The sequence below is a fragment of the Caretta caretta genome, chromosome 23 (genome assembly GCF_965140235.1).
Source record: "Caretta caretta isolate rCarCar2 chromosome 23, rCarCar1.hap1, whole genome shotgun sequence".
In the NCBI taxonomy this organism is placed as follows: Eukaryota; Metazoa; Chordata; order Testudines; family Cheloniidae; genus Caretta; species Caretta caretta.
Window position 1 is genome coordinate 10,027,750 of NC_134228.1, and position 19,428 is coordinate 10,047,177.

At 41.1% G+C, this 19,428-nt stretch overlaps 1 protein-coding gene across 1 annotated transcript in view; it reads left to right on the forward strand.

The window, feature by feature from the left end:
• Nucleotides 1-1,640: 1,640 nt before the first annotated feature.
• The window catches only part of LOC125629372 (butyrophilin subfamily 1 member A1-like), a 39,999-nt gene continuing 22,211 nt past the window's right edge, over nucleotides 1,641-19,428 (forward strand). Inside the window, exons 1-3 of the mRNA XM_075122301.1 lie at nucleotides 1,641-1,968; nucleotides 13,897-13,917; nucleotides 15,607-15,627. Coding sequence (XP_074978402.1) covers nucleotides 1,641-1,968; nucleotides 13,897-13,917; nucleotides 15,607-15,627 — 370 coding nt within the window. The remainder of the gene's footprint in view (nucleotides 1,969-13,896; nucleotides 13,918-15,606; nucleotides 15,628-19,428) is intronic.

Sequence of the window (19,428 nt, forward strand, 5' to 3'; positions counted from 1 at the left end):
TAAGGGGTCAATGGGTGGGGCTAAGGGGTCAAGGGGCGGGGTTAGGGTTCGATCGATGGTGGGGCCCCCTTGGGCTGGGGTCGGGGGTCAAGGGGTCAAGGGGCGGGGTTAGGGTTTGATTGACAGTAGGGCCATTATACTACTGGTATGGCTGGAGCACACTGTGCTTTGGCTATGCTCTGCTTCCCAGGGCTCATAGGGGACCATGAGAAGCAAAATGTAAGTTAGAATAGACTTAAGGCTGCTCTGACTTACAATGAGCCATAGCGGGGCCCCTGAATGAGCTCAAAATATGGGGAGCAAAAAGATGGATCTCCCCTTTTCTGAAAATACTGTTTCCTTACGGACCTGCTGCCATCCTAAAAGTGAAGCTGTCACATACATACCATGTAGTCATGTCTACATACAGTTTGGGATCAGCTTGTGAAGTGTTTGGTGATCTTTTGATGTGGAAATCTCTCTGTATGAATTTAAGATACTTGGAAATGCAAAATTATAGGTCAGTGTAGATTCAATAGGACATGGTGATTGTAATGATAGTGGTGATCATTCATCATTAGCACTCTTTGTTTGGTTTGTTAGCTAGTTCTTCAGCCTGTTTAACATTTTCTGAAATTGGTTTTCACTCTAGGTTTTGGATCTGCACCTCGCCTAACTATAGACCATCAGCAGAATAATTCAGTCACTCTGAGGTGTACGTCCCAAGGGTGGTACCCACAACCTGAAGTATGCTGGACTGACAGCACAGGACAAAACATAACTGCTATGGCTGAAACAAGAATCCAAAAAGATGTGACAGATCTGTATCAAATCCACAGTACGCTCAGGGTCGCAGATACTGCTTCTGACACTATCTCATGCACTATAAGAAACCCCTTGCTGAAGAGGCACCGCAAAAAAGTTATTGCAATTTCAGGTAAGAGATGCAGTACTGTCAAAGTAAATATTCCTGCTGTTACTTACGAAATCGGGCTAAACGCATCTGCCTTGTGGCCAACCATGTCATTCAAGGCTTGCCTACATGGAGCACCAACATGCATTATTGGGGTGTGATTTCTAAAGTGCATTAATGGGTTCCACGTTAATTAGTCCATGTAGACTCGCAGCTGGTGCTCACTAAAGTTTCCCTGGTGTGCTTTACTGTATTATTGTTTGAAACAGTAATATGGTAAATCACACTAGGGAACTTTTAGTGTGTATCATCAAGGTCTACACAGACCAATTAATGAACAACACATTGGTGCACTTTATTAATTACACTTCTGTAGTGCCCATTACCCCACTGCGTAGACAAGCCTTTGGTGTAGCATAGTTAAGACCTGTACCACTCACCATTTCTTTTCAAATACTATCCTTGAGATCACCAAAGATGTAAAAGACAGTAGAGCTCTGATTCTCTTTTCATTTATCTGTGTGTATATTAGGAGTGACCCTCTGAAGGTAATGAATTTACACTATTGTAAAAACAGTATCAATAAGAGGAGAATTAGGGCTGCCTCTTTTTCACTCTCTCTCTTGTACATTCATATGAGGCATTAGGTTTCTTTGATGTGGAGGCAGAACATGACACAATTACTACGGTAATTGGAGAAAATACCATTCTTCCCTGCCGGCTGATTACGAAACATCTGCCCCCTAGCATGGAGTTGCAATGGAGGAAAGTTGGACCTGGAAAGGATAAGATAATCTATTTCTATCTCTACGATGAAAGCAGCCCCCTGGTTAATTCTTATCCACAGAGTGACAAATGCCCAATGAGCTATTTATCTCCAAATGGAGACAATAGCAGAGAATGGCTCCGGAAGGAATATGAAAAAAAGGCAGAAGTTTTTAAAGGAAAAGAGTTTGAGAAAGGAATTATTTCTCTGAAACTGAACAATATTCAGATGGAAGATGAAGGGAAATATGTATGCTCTGCCTCAGCCAACTTGTTTCACAGAGAGATCATCACTGAAGTCTTGGTTATAGGTAAGAAAAGCCTGGAACTGGAGAAAGCAAATGTAGCAGAACTCTGTTATTCTATCTCCCCAAGAGCCAGCACGGGTTTGTCCCTTCTCTACAGCACATTTTCTATTGCTTTGTCTATTATTGCTTTAAAACTCCTAAATAATGGAGTTTCCACTTCTTCTATTGGGAAGCTACTACATGGTCTAATGCATCTCACTGTGAGATCTGTTTCCTGATTTCAGAAGTGATTTCAGACTGTCTGCTGTTAGAAAAGGTACCAATAATAATCACTCTCCCCTTTACTTTCCTTTTAAAATGCCAATTCTTTCAATTTAATTAATTAATTAATTTAATTAATTCAATTAAAGGGATGTTAGAGTTCAATTTAAACTACTTTTTAATAAACCTTTTTGAAGCAGAATAATGATAATAAGCTATAACAACATACAATCAAAGAAATGTAGGGCTGGAAGGGACCTCGAGAAGTTATTATGAGAGTTATTATGGCAACAGGTTTCAGAGTAGCAGCCGTGTTAGTCTGTATTCGCAAAAAGAAAAGGAGTACTTGTGGCACCTTACAACAGAGAACAGATGTTTTTCGTTCTACACTCAGGTTGAAAAATTACATTTTATTCCATAAGGATAAAATTTTCAAAAGTGGCAAAAAGATATAGGATCTTGAGTCCCATTTTCAAAAGTTACTTAGTTGTTGTCTACGCAGAGGCACTCTGGAAAATTAATCCCAATTAACTAAAATTTGAATGTAAAGTTGTCAGGGTTCATTCCCCACTCTGAACTCTAGGGTACAGATGTGGGGACTGGCATGAAAGACCCCCTAAGCTTATTTTTACCAGCTTAGGTTAAAAACTTTCCCAAGGCACAAATTTCGCCTTGTCCTTGAACAGTATGCTGCCACCACCAAGTGATTTAACAAACAATCAGGGAATGGACCACTTGGACTTCCTATTTCCCCAAAATATCCCCCCAAACCCTTACACCCCCTTTCCTGGGGAGGCTTGAGAATAAACAAGATGAGCACAAACCAGCCTTGGGTTTTTAAGACCCAAAAAACCCAATCAGATTCTTAAAAAACAGAACTTTTTATTAGAAGAACAAAAAAAGATAAGAGAACAACTCTGTAAGATAATCTTACAGGCAGTCAGATTCAAAACATAGAGAATCCCTCTAGGCAAAACCTTAAATTACAAAAAGACACAAAAACAGGAATACACATTTCCTCCAGCACAGTGAATGTCGCAAGCCAAAACAAAGAAAACACATTTTCCAGATTACTTACTAACTTTACAGAAGTTGGAGGGCTTGCATCCTTGATCTGTTCCCGGAAAAGGTATTACACAGACGGACAAAAGCCTTTCCCCCGCCCCCTCCAGATTTGAAAGTATCTTGTCCCCTCATTGGTCATTTTGGGTCAGGTGCCAGCCAGGTTACCTGAGCTTCTTAACCCTTTACAGGTAAAAGGACTTTGCCTCTGGCCAGGAGGGATTTTATAGCACTGTATACAGAAAGATGGTTACCCTTTCCTTTATATTTATGACAAAAGTGGATTAGTTTAATTCTGAATAGAGATGCCCATACAGGGGGTTAATGAAATTTAAGTTGCCTGAATTCAATTTGTGAACTAAGCTAAATCAAATTAAGGCCACTTCTGAATAAGAATGTCCACATGGGTTTACTGTGGTTTAACTAATCGATTTTAAAAGTTGATTCAGATTAACTTTCCTGAGTGTTCCCATGCAGACAAGTCCTTAGATACTTTGGAGACTAAATCCCATTAACTTTTCAGGAGACTTAGTCTGGGTCGACACTATAGATCTATGTCAGTATAACTATGTCACTCAGGGGTATGAAAAATCCACACCCCATGCGACGTAGTTATACTGACCTAACCCCCAGTGTACACAGTGCTGTGTCGATGGAAGAGCTTCTCCCATCGATATAGCCATTGCCTCTTGGGGAGATGTATTAACTATGCCAATTAGATGTAGGAGTGTCTTCATTTAAATGCTACAGTGGCGCAGCTGCATTGGTGTAACTGCACCAATCCAGCATTTTAAATGCAGACCTGCCCTTAGGTATAGAAGTACATCATTCATCTTTGAAAGTGGGACTAAGGTGCCTTTGAAAATTTTACCTGAAGATTCTATATTATTATTTATTATTTATAATTATTAATTACAATTTGTGCGAGACAGACAGGCTAAGAAACAGTCCCTTACCCAAAAAGTTTATAATCAAATAGACAAGACAGACAATGGGTGGAAGAAAGGAAGTGTTATAATTCCCATTTTATAGAAGGGGAACTAAAGAACTGAGAGATAAGTGGCGTGCCCCAGGTCGCACTGGAAGTCTGTGGGAGAACCAAGAACGGAGCCCAGATCATCTGCATCCTAGTCCAATGAAATCCTTAACCGTAAGCCCATCCTTCCTTTCTATAGAATTCTGATCAGTTTTAAGATATTTTTAAAAAATACTTTTTACCTATGGAGCAAGCACTAGAGCAATGGTTGACCCATGCCATCCTTGTATGAGGAAATTTCTACTACCAGTAACCAGCTATTTTTCTGTTACTGTCTATAAAAGACTATTATGAAGTGACTGTATCTAGGAAGGGAAGTGTTGGTAAATTATGTAGTCTATTGCTAAACCACACTTTAGTTTGGTATGAAATATATTCAAAAGACAAAATAACCAACGTCAGTCAGGTTAATTGCTAAAAGTCAATAATAGCGTGGCACAGGAAGAAAGGTTCAATGTGGTACCTGTTTTGGGGATGCTGTCTCATGCATTCTTGTTAAATTTGCCCTACGCATTGTTGTTTCCAAAGTTACACATTTAAGCCTGGAGTATTTATAAGATGATTTTACAAGTTAAAAAACTCTTTACACACCACTAAAATCCAACCTATCAGTTCATCTCAGTTCCTTAACTAGCTGTTTTGTATCTTCCTTATCTTTGTTTTGGATACAACCATTCCAGGTACCAGTCTCCTGCTTGCATAAGGGCAAAACATTAATGAGTTTTGCCTTTGACAAGTTTCTTATTTTCTAATGCCAAAACTGAAGTCAGCTTTCAAGTATTATGGGATATTTAGCATTAATGAACAAGATTATAAAAAAGACATATGTCAATTCTGGTCATGTAACTACTAGAAATGTGTATACAGTATAATTGTTATACATTATACATACATATATAATTCATTGTATATACAGTGTATATACTTCATTGTATATACAGTGAAATTGTCAGGTTTCAGAGTAACAGCCGTGTTAGTCTGTATTCGCAAAAAGAAAAGGAGTACTTGTGGCACCTTAGAGACTAACCATCCGATGAAGTGAACCATCCACTAGGCATCCGATGAAGTGAGCTGTAGCTCACGAAAGCTCATGCTCAAATAAATTGGTTAGTCTCTAAGGTGCCACAAGTACTCCTTTTCTTTTTGCGAATACAGACTAACACGGCTGTTACTCTGAAACCTGTCATTATGCAAAGCACTGCATTTAGCCATATGGAGTGGAAATCTATCAACTGCATGAAAAAACTTGTACAGATACAGACAGACATCATCTTCCTTTCCAAATGCAAACAGATGGACATCGTACCAAAAGGACTGAAGGTAAAAAATCCATTACAATCTACATACCACACAGACTATGCTGACAGCTTGTGCCACACGCTCTCAAAGGCATCCGATGAAGTGAGCTGTAGCTCACGAAAGCTCATGCTCAAATAAATTGGTTAGTCTCTAAGGTGCCACAAGTACTCCTTTTCTTTTTATTGAAATTGTGTGCTTAATGAATATTAATATGTGGTGTCAATAAGTATTATTGACGATATATATATATATATATATATAGAGAGAGAGAGAGAGAGAAATTATTTGGACACTGATGGGAGCTAAGATTTTTCTCTTGGTGGAGTACATTCTTCTTAGTGAAAACTTGTATGGGCAAATTCTGCCCTTAGTTAAACCCCTGTAGCATTACAGACTTCAGAAAGGTCATACAATGGTAAATGAGAGCAACTTCTGCTCAATATTTTCCCCAATGTGTTTATGTTAAATCACTATTAAAATAATCTACCAGCATACACACACACTTTTTTTTGGTATAAAAAGGAAACTGATTTGGACTGAAGCAGTGAACAAATATTCAGATGTCATGTTGCTGAGATCTTTCAGCAATGTGTCCTTCCTGAACATTGTCTTTTTCATCTCTCTGAACTAGAAGATGTTTTCATTGTGATAATGAAGGCTTTCTTACAGGGATAGGGGATAAACCATCTCTGCAAATGCATCAGAAGGAGACTGTATGTAGGTATAGATGTAAATCAGGAGGATGGTATCCAAAACCTAAAGTCCTTTGGAAGAATCCCAAAGGGGAAAACATAATCTCAAAGGCTAAGACAACCCAAGGGAGGATGAGCAGAAACTTTTCACAGCAGAGAGCTCTACTGTGCCATGTGTGACCTCTGAGGTTACCTGCACCATCATCAACACAGAATTAAAGATCAGTCAAGAATCAAGCACCCACCAGTTCGGTATATGTAACTTTTTATACCAAGCTATTTTTTCCACTTTGTTAGTTTTTGTTGCTAGTGTTTACAGGCTGTTCCAGGTATACAGTGGGGTTCTTGTTCTATTTGGCCCTTATGTATTACATTATCATGCCTACCAATAACCATGGAGGCTTATATTCTGAGCTGTCTACTTAAGTCATCTCTATCTCTATCCCCAACCCCTGGTCAGTTTGGACTTTGTCCTTCAGGATGCTGAATGCCTTCTGCAAGTCCAGCATCTTCTTGCAGGATCACTCTCTAGTGAGAATTGTTTGCTCCTTAGCAATTGAGGCTTCAGTTGTCAGCATGAAATTTTCTGGAGCTGCCTTCCATGAGGTGATATGAAATGTTCATATAAGAATATGATAAGAAATCATTATATCACCACATTCAATTTGAACCCTCAGTTGCTCTGGCTTAGAGCAGCCCAGGTCTCCAGGCAAAAGCAGAAGGGCAGCTTTGCTATAAACAGGGAATACTGCACAGAGGGGTTTCAGTTGTTCAGGGCATAACAATCTAGAGCCCAGACACCTTTGCTTTCGCACATCACAGCCTAAAGGGTAGTTTTAATTGCTGGTCCCTCCTGCTGGAAGGTCATCTGGTTGCAAGGTCTGCATTGCTGGCTTCTCTGGATGCGGCCAAGTTAGCTGCCAGAGTCACGGTAATGGGAGTTACCATCTGTTGCTCATCATGGCTTCAGTCATTGGGGATTCCTGTAGAAATACAACGGACCATTGAAGAGCTCCCCTTCATGGATTGTAGTTTATTTTCTTTGAAGACGGATACAGCACTGCCAACACTAAAAGATCCAAGGGCACTGCTGCAATCCCTGGGTTTGCGTACACTAGCCCTGAGAAGAACATTTTTTCCTCAGTTTCAACCAAGGAAGCAGATGACATGTCTAGACAGGCAGATCAATGCATGTGGAAGCACAAGCGGCAAAGTTGTGCCATCCACCTCTGCTGCCACTTCCTTCTGGCCCACTCTCTGTCCATCCCTTCCCTACTTTAATCTAGCTGTTTCACAAACATTTTTCTCCATTCATGTAATTTTGTTTTCTGAATTGCTCATCTGGAAACTTGAACTCACTTATCTATGCGTTGATGGATCTAGATGTTATTGAAGAGATACAAAAGCAAATACACAAAACCAAAGGCTGAGAGTAGCAAATGAGTTATGATGGAATTGTAGTTTTCTCTTAGTGTGTGAAGTTAAAATTCGTAATAAAGAGATATACAAGATACTCTGGTTCAGTAGGGGCCAGGAAGGAGTGGGCTCTAGAAGAGGGTTGGAACAGATAGAGGATTCTGTAACCCTAGTGTAATATATTGACATACAGCAGGTTACGGTCATTTAACTGCAAATAGAGTCTTGTGGCAATTCCACATATTTTCTTTCTTTTCCTGCCATCTTATTAATATAACCTATTTATCTATAAGCAGAAGGTGGTAATTGCACCCCTTTCTTCCTACACAAAATGACTCCTTCATGTGCCCTTTTGCTGAACTATGCCAGGGTTAGTATGGCAGCCATCTATTAATGACAAAGAACAGCGATATGTGTCCATCTTTTCACATTAAGGCTTATTTTTGGCTTTGGTTTTTTTTTTCTTTTAAAGTTTGTAAAGTGTGATGAGTTATTCAGAGTGAGAGACACTATGTAAAGGTGCAGTGATTGGGGATTTGACTGGAGCTCAGTCTTTCTCGTTGTGGAGCACATTCTGCTCAGTGTAAATATTTGAGGCAAATTCTGCCCTCCATTAACCCCATGCAGAACTGTTAGCTTCACTGGGCTTGTACAGGTATAAATGAGAGCAATACTTGAACCTTCATATTTGTTCAGGCAGAGCAAAGCAGATCTGCTTTTGGAAACAGGAAAATTATTTCCCATTGTTTCTACTGGGATTTATCTTAAATCATATTAACCAAAACATACACTCTTTGCTTTGAGATGAAACAGTGAACAAATGTGTAGATGCCCCTGAGATCTTTTCACACTGTACCCTCTCTGAGCATCTCTCGACATTGTCAGACATGCATCCATTGTGATAATGCTGCCTTTTTTACAGGAGTAGGGAATGAAACTTCTTTACAAATGCATCTGCAGAAAGTTTGCAAATATGAATGTAAATGGAAAGGGTGGTATCCAAAGCCCATGGTCTTCTGGAGAAATCACAAAGGACAAAGCATAAACTCATTGGCTGAGACAACAGAAGTGCAGGATGAGCAAAATCTTTTCACAGTAGCAAGCACCATTGCTGTGTCATGTGATACCCCCGAGATTACCTGTGCCATTGTCAACACAGAATCAGAGATGATTCAACAATCAACTGCTCAGCACTTTGGTATGTAACTTTGTATGTCGTCATTATTATTCCAGGAAACTTGCCCTCTTCTGAGCAAGGGTTACTGTTTTTTTTATTTGGTCTATGGGGCATCATCCTGCCTACTAACAAACACAAATCTTTACATTCTGAATCTTAACTCATCTCTATCCCCAAATAATTCATCTGTAACAAGTTAGGACTTTATTCTTCAAGATGCTGAGCACGTGTCTGTGACCTGCTCAGCACCCTCATCTCCCATCGTATCATCTTGCAGTGTTAGTTTTGATTGTGGCTGAGAATGGGTTAAAGGGGCAAACGGACTCTCTGAAACCTGTCATCTTGAAATCTATGGGACTCTAACAGATGAAGGGCTTGCAGGATGATCATACTGCAGCATGCAGTGTTTCTGATATAGAACTGCTTCTGCACTCCTCTCAGATGTGACTGCATTTCTATGATGGGTGAGGCATTTCTACTTCGAGAGGGATTTGTTCAATCTCATTCAAAGTGTTGCAGTTTGTGCCCGTCAGGATAGAATTTGGCCTTTCCTCTGTTATGAGGTCACTCAGGATGAGAGATTGTTTAGTGGGGCTTCTGCATCACCAAGGAGGGGTAGCTACCTGCCAACAGTTTTGTCAATGGTCTAGGAAAGGAGCTACTGGAATCGCACATACATGTATACAGTCGGATCAGAGAGCTGCTACAACTACTCTTGCCACCACCAGTGCATTTCTTTCTCTCAGAAACACACACTCTCACACACACTGCCCTCAAAACCTAGAGCTCATCACAAACACCAATTGCTTAAACTTTTTGGGATGAATTTCTGCCATATTTATGTACCCAGATAAATGACCTCATTTTCGGAGTTGTTGCGCCCACGCATATGCCATGGAAGTCTATGGGAGCAGTGTGTGCACAGCACTCAAGAATATCTGCTTTTATTTTGGTCTCTCTTTAGGTCCCAACTTTGAATATTTTGGTCAAACACTGCAAATCACTCATATTGTACTAGGGCTGGTCAAAAAAATTTCCATCAACACTATTTTTGGTAGAAAATTGGAGTTTTGACTAAATTAATTTTGTGTGGAAAGTGTCTGCTTCCCTCTAACTTTTTCGATGTTTTATTAGACACCCCAAACCTAATATTTTTCAGGCAAAAACTGCTGATTTTTTAACAAAATTAGGAATTCAGAATGTTCACAAATGCATTTGTGAATATTTTATATCTGAGCTTCAGCTTCCATGGTATATTGGTTAAAAAACTCAGGTGGTATTGTTTGTTACGTGACTAGATTATTCATGAGACAAGGTGGGTGAGGTAATATATTCTATAACACCCTCTATCTCCCCGGTTACCTCCTTTAGTGCCAGTCTCCTTACAGGTTTTCATGGACATGCCTGGGATCATCTGGATCCCGCCTCCAGCTCAGTAAGGTGTAGCTTCTTTGTTTTCTTCCTGTATGAACTTATTTGGTGGTGCCTCCACCCCCTCACACATTCCTGCATTCCTGGCAGGGCCACCAGGGCAGCTAAGAAGGAACATTCTTACCACAGAGTAACTCCCACTTACATGCCAGATAGCTGGAGTCTCCCAAGAAATAACACAAATGCACAATATATTCAACAAAGTAATTATATTAAACAGGAAGTAAATATAACATAACTGGATAAAACCCTACTCTCCAGGTCACAGGTGCCCATACTGATAATACCCATGAACTCCCACAATCAGACATCATTTTTTTATCCCCATTCTGATAATACCCATAAAAATTAGTGTTCTGTTAGTATGTGTACTTTGTAGGGGCCTCTGATGACCTGTGACCATGATATCTTCTGTGCAGCAGCAGTTAGCGATTTGGCTAACTGGGCTCAGTGCAGCCCAAACGACTCACATGTGGGATAAGGCAGTAAGTCCCTCCATGTGTTTAACAGGCAGCAGGTAGTGAAATTTCCAAACCCTTACCCCCTGGCTTGAGGACACAGTTCAGGGACTAGGGGGTCTCCCAAACAATCTCCCTGACTATCTAACTAAAGGATGGTGCACTCACAACTCCATGAATGATCCTCAGGTTCAGAGCTGGATCTGGCCTCCTCAGTCACAGCAGAGGGGCTGATGATCGCTGCTGGCAGGAGTTGGGGTGCTTCTGGTCCCAGGATTTCCCCTCACCACAAAGGGGTGCAATGCTCAAGGTGCAGATTACAACAGCTCTGCTAAAATCCCATCTAGTCCAACCCTCCTTTTGAGCAGGGGGTTGGACTAGATGACCTCCTGAAGTCCCTTCCAACCCTGATATTCTATGATTCTATGAAATCCTCACTTAAGTTTCCCACCCTAGCGCTCAGACACACTTAAAGCAGGAGGCAGCCCTGAACCATCAGCCAGAGCAGAGGTGCCATGTGGTGACTGCTTTTCCCTAGGGAGCTGAAAGGCTAACTCAGCCTGGCTGGGTGGGAAGTTTTCCCAACAAAACTGTATAGACCTGGAGTCACCTTGAAGAGGGAAAGGGCCAAGCTGTGGGATTTTGCTGCCAGGTGCCCAGATGCCAGTTCTCGGGGGACTCTGCATGCAGGCCTGGGACTCACCAGCCCCCACAACCAGTCCCGTCCTTTCTGTGGCTGACCCCAGACTCCTCAAAAATGGTTTCTACTCTCTCCAGGGGAGGGCATCTCACTTCCTATGTGTAAGGTTAGCTTTTTTCCCTGGGCTTTCACTTGTCAGTCATTTGACTCTTCCCCCTCCTTTCTCTCAGACACTGCCCCCTCCTCTAAGCAGGCAGACCTGCTACTCTTCCCACGCCGACAGGGCTCCTGTTGCTCTAAATAGTGTCTCCCTCTTGGCTGCCAACAGACTCTGAATCTGCCCTTGGCCCCCATTCCTCTCAGGGTCAGTGCTTTTCCCTGAATTACCAGGACACAGAACCCCAGGAACCTAGGTAAGCGCCTTGGTGGTTACACTTTTATTGTACCATCTTCTCTTGGTGAGAGTTTTCGAGCTCCATAGAGCTCTTCCTCAGACCTGTCTCTCTCACCAACAGAAGTCGTTCCAGTAAAAGATATTACTCACCCGCCTTGTCTCACTAATATCCTGGGACCGACAGAGCTACAACACTGCATAGATGATTTTTGTAAAGTAACCAGCACAGGGTGTATTTTTGAATATGACAAGTGGTTCTGAAATTCCAAACACACTTTATAATAAATATAAGAGAATTCAGCTTTAAAATTTGTTTTTCCTGAGTATTCATACTAACTTGAAAGTTCTCAGAAAGGAAACACAAGAGGGTTGAGACCATGGCCAAATTCAAATTAGTCTTTAAATTTGAACAAATACATGTGAAATATTCTTCACAAGTCACTCATCTTTAGTGATAGCCCATCATAATACCAAAGATAAATAGGCTTGGTAGAATTCGATTTTATTGTTTTATAATTTTGACGTATAATAATGCTAATTTTTAAGCATTTTTTTATTTTTATCATTTAAATGTTCATAGTTATGCAAAATTATGGGTTTTAAGGGGTTTTTAGATGTTTACCAATTTAAATTTTTACAGTTAGGGAAAATTATGGTGGGTTCAGACAACAGGGGGTATCAGACAATAATCATTTAATGACAGTAGATATTGAAATTCAAAAAGATAAAACTTTATAACCACTAAAATACAAATTGTGAACATTGTATGTCAAAATATACAAAGTAAGATATCCTTAATTCAGACTCTAATAAATTCTCAAGCAACATTTTTCTTTCTTTGCCTATTTATACATTTTTATTATTATTGGTAGAAATGTTTTCCCTCAGTTTGTTTGTGGACAGTGAAACCGAAGTTTATTGACATTTATCAATAAAAATTGAATCCTTCCGAACCTAAAGACTAGCTACGTGGCAATAGACATTTGGAAGAGACACTTTCCATCATGAGAGTCAGGTCTCACACAAAACCAGAAGAATGATAAATATTCTAGATGAGGGCCAAGTTCACTATTAAGTGAATTGGAGGTTATTAGAATACATAAGATTGGGAATGCAGTTCTGTGTGAAGAAAAAAGAAACATTCTGGGACTGGCTGTTTAGCTCATTTATAAGCTTAATGTAAATGTTCACAGTGTAGTCTGATAGAGCATTAGCAACAGAAAAGTAAGTACATGTATTTTGGATTTTGTTGTAATTCCCTGAGATGCTGAAGGCAGGCCTCTATTATTCCATATGAAATATATTCTCTCTCATTCTCTGTCAAGGTATAAAGAGAACCGTACTTGAGAGAATGAGAAAAAAGTTCATCATTGTTTAGGTCCAAAACTGTAACACCTAGAAATACCTCCCATGTTTGAGGCTATTTTTTTACATTGTGGTGATAGTAACATGTTCTATCTTTCAGTGGGTTTCTTAATCTGTATCTTGCTGTTTATTGCTGTGACTGTCGAACATTTTTTTTGAAAATGCAAAAGTAAGTTAACTTATTTTTTTTTGTTTTAATTTGCATAAGGTGTACATGTTTAACAGTGAGGGTGATTTAGTTGGAGATTGGTCCTGCTTTGAGCAGAGGGTTGGACTAGATGACCTCCTGAGGTCTCTTCCAACCCTGACATTCTATGATTCTATGATTAATCATTGGAACAATTTACCAAGGGTTGTGATGGAGTCTCCATCCCTGACAATTTCTAAATCAAGATTGGATGTTTATCTAAAAACTCTGCTCTGGGAATTATTTTGGGGCAGTTCTCTGGCTTGTGTTCTACAGGTGATCAGACTAGATTATTAGAATGGTCTCTTTTGGCCTTGGGGTCAATGGAAAAACTGTCATATTGCAAGTGAATGAGTTTAATTTTCCTTGAAAGAAACAAGGAGAAGCTGACTGAAAGCAGCAGAGAGAACACAATGCTGGTCAAATTTGCTGATAGCAAAACTACTGGATCCAAATATTTGTCCTCATGAACCTCACTGAAGGTGGCTAATTTTTGATGTTCATGATGTTTAAAATGCAATTAGTGAATCTGAACATGAACTAAGTACATTGATCAATATTAATCTTTTACAGGCCAGTTCCAGAATGTGATTGGTGAGTTTGGCCTCATTTCTAAGCAGTTACACTCAGATTTTGTTTCTATTTTCTATTTGGTTAATTGAAAAAATGTATTTCCTATCATTTCAATTCTCCACACTAGTTGCTTAATAATCCACTTTGCAAGAGGAACTAACAAACAATCAAAACACAAAAACCCTTTCACTGTAGGGCTCAGATTTTGAAAATGCTCAGTTGGGTGAAAGCTCATTTTACCCACATGAATAGTCCATTGGATTAAGTGGACCAAATACAGGTTTTACTTAGTCTTTAATGGCACAATACTCTTTTTCTTAAACATTAAGAACATAAGAACGGCCGCACTGGGTCAGACCAATGATTCATCTAACCCACTATCCTGTCTTCTGTTAGTGGCTGGTGCCAAAGAGAATGAACGGAACAGGGCAATTTATCAGCATTACCTGTTGTCCAGTCTCAGCTTCTGGTAGTCAGAGGCTTAGGGACACCCAGAGCACAGGCTTGCGTCCCTGACCATGTTGGCCAATAGTCATTGATGGACCCATCCTCCATGAACTTATTTATGCTTTGCAATGAGTTCCATGGGTTGAGTGTGTGTTGTGTGTTTGTTTTAAACCACCTGCTGCCTATTAATTTTATCAGGTAACCCCTAGTTCTTGTGTTATGCAAAGGGGTAAATAATATTTGCCTTTTCTCTTTCTCCACATCATTCATGATTTCTTAGATCTCTGTTATATTCCCCCTTTGTCATCTCTTTTTCAAGCTGAACAGTCCTAGTCTTTTAAATCTCTTCTTGTATGGGAGCTGTTCCATACCCTTAATCATTTTTATTGTCCTTCTCTGCACTTTTACCAATTTTAACATATTTTATTTAGATGAGGTGACCAGAACTGCACACAGTATTCAAGGTGTGGGCATACTATGGATATATAGAGTGTCATAATGTTATTTTCAGTCTTATTATCTATCTCTTTCTTAACAGTTCCTAACATTCTGATAGCTTTTTTGACTGCTGATGCACATTGAGCAGATGTTTTCTGAGAACTATCTATGCTTTTGAGAATTTTGCCTGAATTACATCTGAATAAGACTTATGGATTTGGCCAAATGTGAATTGAGGGTGCTTAGTACCTCACAGAAGCAGGCAGTAACACACAGAGCTATCGACATAAGCTACCTACCTAATCTAACTCTTTCTTTTTTTGCAAAAATATTTTTTGCACATCTTTTTCTCCTCCTCCCTTCTTTCTCTGTGTTTTGGCTGGGAAAGCTACATTTGCTCTGGAACCAGTGATATCTGAGGCCTTCTCGCCTGCTTCAGAGGCAGCTACTTGGTCTTTTTACAGCAGCTGGGAGCCTCATCTGCTGCTCTCACAAGTTCAACATGTGTGGTTGACCAATTCATGGTTGATCTGGGAGCCCTCAAGAGAGATCTTGCTGTAAGGTTGACAAGTGTATTCTGTCTCCTCTTGTGTACATATCAAAAACTTCCTTAAAGATGAGCCTTGATCTGGAATTTGACTCAGGATTTTATGGGGTGCCAATGTGAAGTACCAGGGTCATGAGATCTCAGTGACCGGCTTTGTTTCAGTCTTCTTCAGGATCACACCTAACCAAAACCCATGACAAGTTGCCCACTATACAGAACACTTGTTTACAGAAGAAGGCAAAAATATGTATTTATTCAACTCTGTCTTTCCATTGCAGACCAAGTGCAGAGGGTAAGAGGTAAGTTAGTATTGATTTATGTAGCCTTCTAAGCAGGCCAGTGTTAAATAGTACGTCTGATGGAACTGTGTGTACTTTATATTTATTGACAAGAGCACAACTCTCTCTCAGTGTAGTCCACTGTACTGCACTGGTGAATTTCATCCCTATTGTCAGTACAGTTAGAACAAGGAAGGATTAGGTTGCAGCATTTTTTTCAGAGTATTTGGGATATTCCTATTGGAACAAATGTAGTGTCATTAATTCCCAGAAAGAGGATACCTATGAAGGTTGGATTTCACCTAACCTTTGCATAGTGCTAGATATGATAGGAGCCAGATTTCAAATACAGCATGAACCTGGATGAAGATGTTATGAAAACAGTGATCCTACACTGTGAAGAATAGATAATATTGCTTGATGGTACAAGAGATAGTGAGAGAGTGAAATAGTGGTTATATATGTATAACATAACACAAGTATTAAAGATTAAAGACTCTGTCATATGTGGCTCATTAAATAAGCCATTCATTAAGTTAACAATTCAATCAGCCAATAGTAATGTTAACCAAATTTCCAATGACAAAATGCACATTTTGAGCTGATTTAATCTGTTGCAGAGCAATCCCACGATGACTATGGTAAGTTTGCAATGATTTCTAAGCAGTTGATCTCAGATATTTTTCTCTTTCAGAAATGTATATCCTATTTTACTGAGCTGTCTAATTGATCTAGCTGCCTAATCTGTCACATTTACCTAAATACTTTTAGTATTTCATGCTAGAATATAAGTCCCTCATAGCAGGCAACAATATATATATATAATTGTGACGGGGCAAGGCCAGATGGGTATAGAAAAGTAGTGGGAGGTACATATATTAGCTCCAGGCTAAACAAATCCCTGGTACCAGGATAAGTTAAATAGCAGCTGCTCCAGGTCAGTTAAGACACCTGGGGCCAATTAAGAACTTTCCAGAAGGCAGGGAGAATGCTAGGTTGATTGGGACACCTAAAGCCAATCAGGGACTGGCTGAAACTAGTTAAAAGCCTCCCAGTTAGTCAGGTGGGTGCAGATGTCAGGAGCTGTGGGAGGAAGTTGTGCTGTTGGAGAGACTGAGCAGTACACACCATATCAGGCACAAGGAAGGAGGCCCTGAGGTAAGGGTGAAATGGAGCTTGAGGAAGTGGGGGCTTCTGTGGGGAAATAGCCCAGGGAATTGTACATGTCATGTTTCTAAAAGGTCAGCTACCATAGCTGATACTATTAGGGTCCCTGGGCTGGAGCCTGGAGTAGAGGGCGGGCCCCGGCTCCCCCCTTTGTCCCCATCCCCAATTAATCACTGAGACTGGGAGACAACTGAGACTGTGCAAGGGAGGATAGCTTCTCTTCACCTCCCTTTCTGGCTTATGATGAAAATGGCTCAGTAGACTGTGACCCTTGTCTCTAGAGAGAGAAGGGCTACGTGGAGGGTCACAGTGAGCCTCTGAGGCTAGCGAAATCCTCCAGGAAATGCAGGACCCACGGAGACAAGGACAGAGCTTTTATATATATATATATAAAAATTGCCCATTCCCTATGTGACAGGCTGGACCCCCTGGGATGTCACCTGCTGTGCAGGGACACCACTGAGTCAGACTATTCTGCCAGTCTGGGCCCCCTTTTACCTGGTCTCACTGGGCTAGCTTTTCTAGCTAAGCACACAGGCAGGACCACACACAGCTGCACAGAGAGACAGAGATCCACTCTGGGAAGGCTCAGTTTAAGGGGCTTGCCACTGCCAGATGTCCACCCCCCTTGCAGTACAAACCCAAAATTATATGAAATTTGCCTCTTCCCTCAATGTGGAGGAGAGTATGCACAACTTCTTGCCCCCATCCCCCAGTTAGAAATCACACAAACTGAGTTATATTGTAAACCAGAAATAAATGTATTAACTATAGAATCATAGAATATCAGGGTTGGAAGGGACCTCTGGAGGCCATCTAGTCCAACCCCCTGCCCAGAGCAGGACCAATCCCAACTAAATCATCCCAGCCAGGGCTTTGTCAAGCCGGATCTTAAAAACTTCTAAGGAAGGGGATTCCACCACCTCCCTAGGTAACGCATTCCAGTGTTTCACCACCCTCCAAGTGAAAAAGTTTTTCCTAATATCCAACCTAAACCTCCCCCACTGCAACTTGAGACCATTACTCCTTGTCCTGTCATCTGCTATCACTGAGAATAGTCTAGATCCATCCTCTTTGGATCCACCTTTCAGGTAGTTAAAAGCAGTTATCAAATCCCCCCTCAATCTTCTCTTCTGTAGACTAAACAATCCCAGTTCCCTCAGCCTCTCCTCATAACTCATGTGTTCCATTCCCCTAATCATTTTTGTTGCCCTTCGCTGGACTCTCTCCAATTTGTCCACATCCTTCTTGTAGTGCAGGGCCCAAAACTGGACTCAGTACTCCAGATGAGGCCTCACCAGTGTCGAATAGAGAGGAACGATCACGTCCCTCGATCTGCTGGCAATGCCCCTACTTATACACCCCAAAATGCCATTGGCCTTCTTGGCAACAAGGGCACACTGTTGACTCATATCCAGCTTCTCGTCCACTGTCACCCCTAGGTCCTTCTCTGCAGAACTGCTGCCAAGCGATTCGGTCCCTAGTCTGTAGCGGTGCATTGGATTCTTCCATCCTAAGTGCAGGACTCTGCACTTGTCCTTGTTGAACCTCATCAGATTTCTTTTGGCCCAATCCTCCAATTTGTCTAGGTCCCTCTGTATCCTATCCCTACCCTCCAGTGTATCTACCACTCCTCCCAGTTTAGTGTCATCTGCAAACTTGCTGAGGGTGCAATCCACACCATCCTCCAGATCATTAATGAAGATATTGAACAAAACCGGCCCCAGGACCGACCCTTGGGGCACTCTGCTAGATACCGGCTGCCAACTAGACATGGAGCCATTGATCACTACCTGTTGAGCCCGACAATCTAGCCAACTTTCTACCCACCTTGTAGTGCATCCATCCAGCCCATACTTCTTTAACTTGCTGACAAGAATACTGTGGGAGTATTTTAATAACAGGAGTATTTTAAGTAGTTAAGGAGGTAGCAGACAGAACAGGGCAGATTACTAAGAAAATAAAACAGAGCATGAAAACTAAGCTTAATACACTAAAGAAACTGGTTGCATGTAAGGTCTCATCCTAAATGTGATTCTAATAATCTTATTCACAGGCCTGACACCCTTCCAGCCTGCGTCCAGTTGTTTCCCCCAGTTCATAGAATCATAGAATATCAGGGTTGAAAGGGACCTCAGGAGGTCATCTAGTCCAATCCCCTGCTCAAAGCAGGACCAATTCCCAGTTTTTGCCCCAGATCCTTAATTGGCCCCTGGGGAGTTTTGTGAGGGAGTTGAGAGAGGGAGCATGAGGGGGTCTTGTTACACTTAACATTCTTTAAACTGCATGAAACTTAAAACCAAAACCAACCCCTGATAAAAACAAAACTTCAACAAAGGAACGCGTTTCAGGAGTAAAAAGAGAATGCAGGCAGAAGCCCAGCAACAGAGTGGGGGCTATCTTGTTTATTGCACCCAATGTAGCATGTATGATTACCTGTCTGATGGGCAGGTGGCATATGGGTGCTTTCGATGTAAGGAGTTCCTGACCCTCAGAGACCGTGTACAGGCTTTGGAGACTAGCATGGCTGAACTGGAGAAGATAAGGGAGACCGAGAGATACATGGATGAGACTTTCCAGGACACAGTAGAATGGTCCCATCCCTGGTCTGACAGCCTCTGTGCTGTTGAGGAGGATGGATGTCTCAGGGAAGGA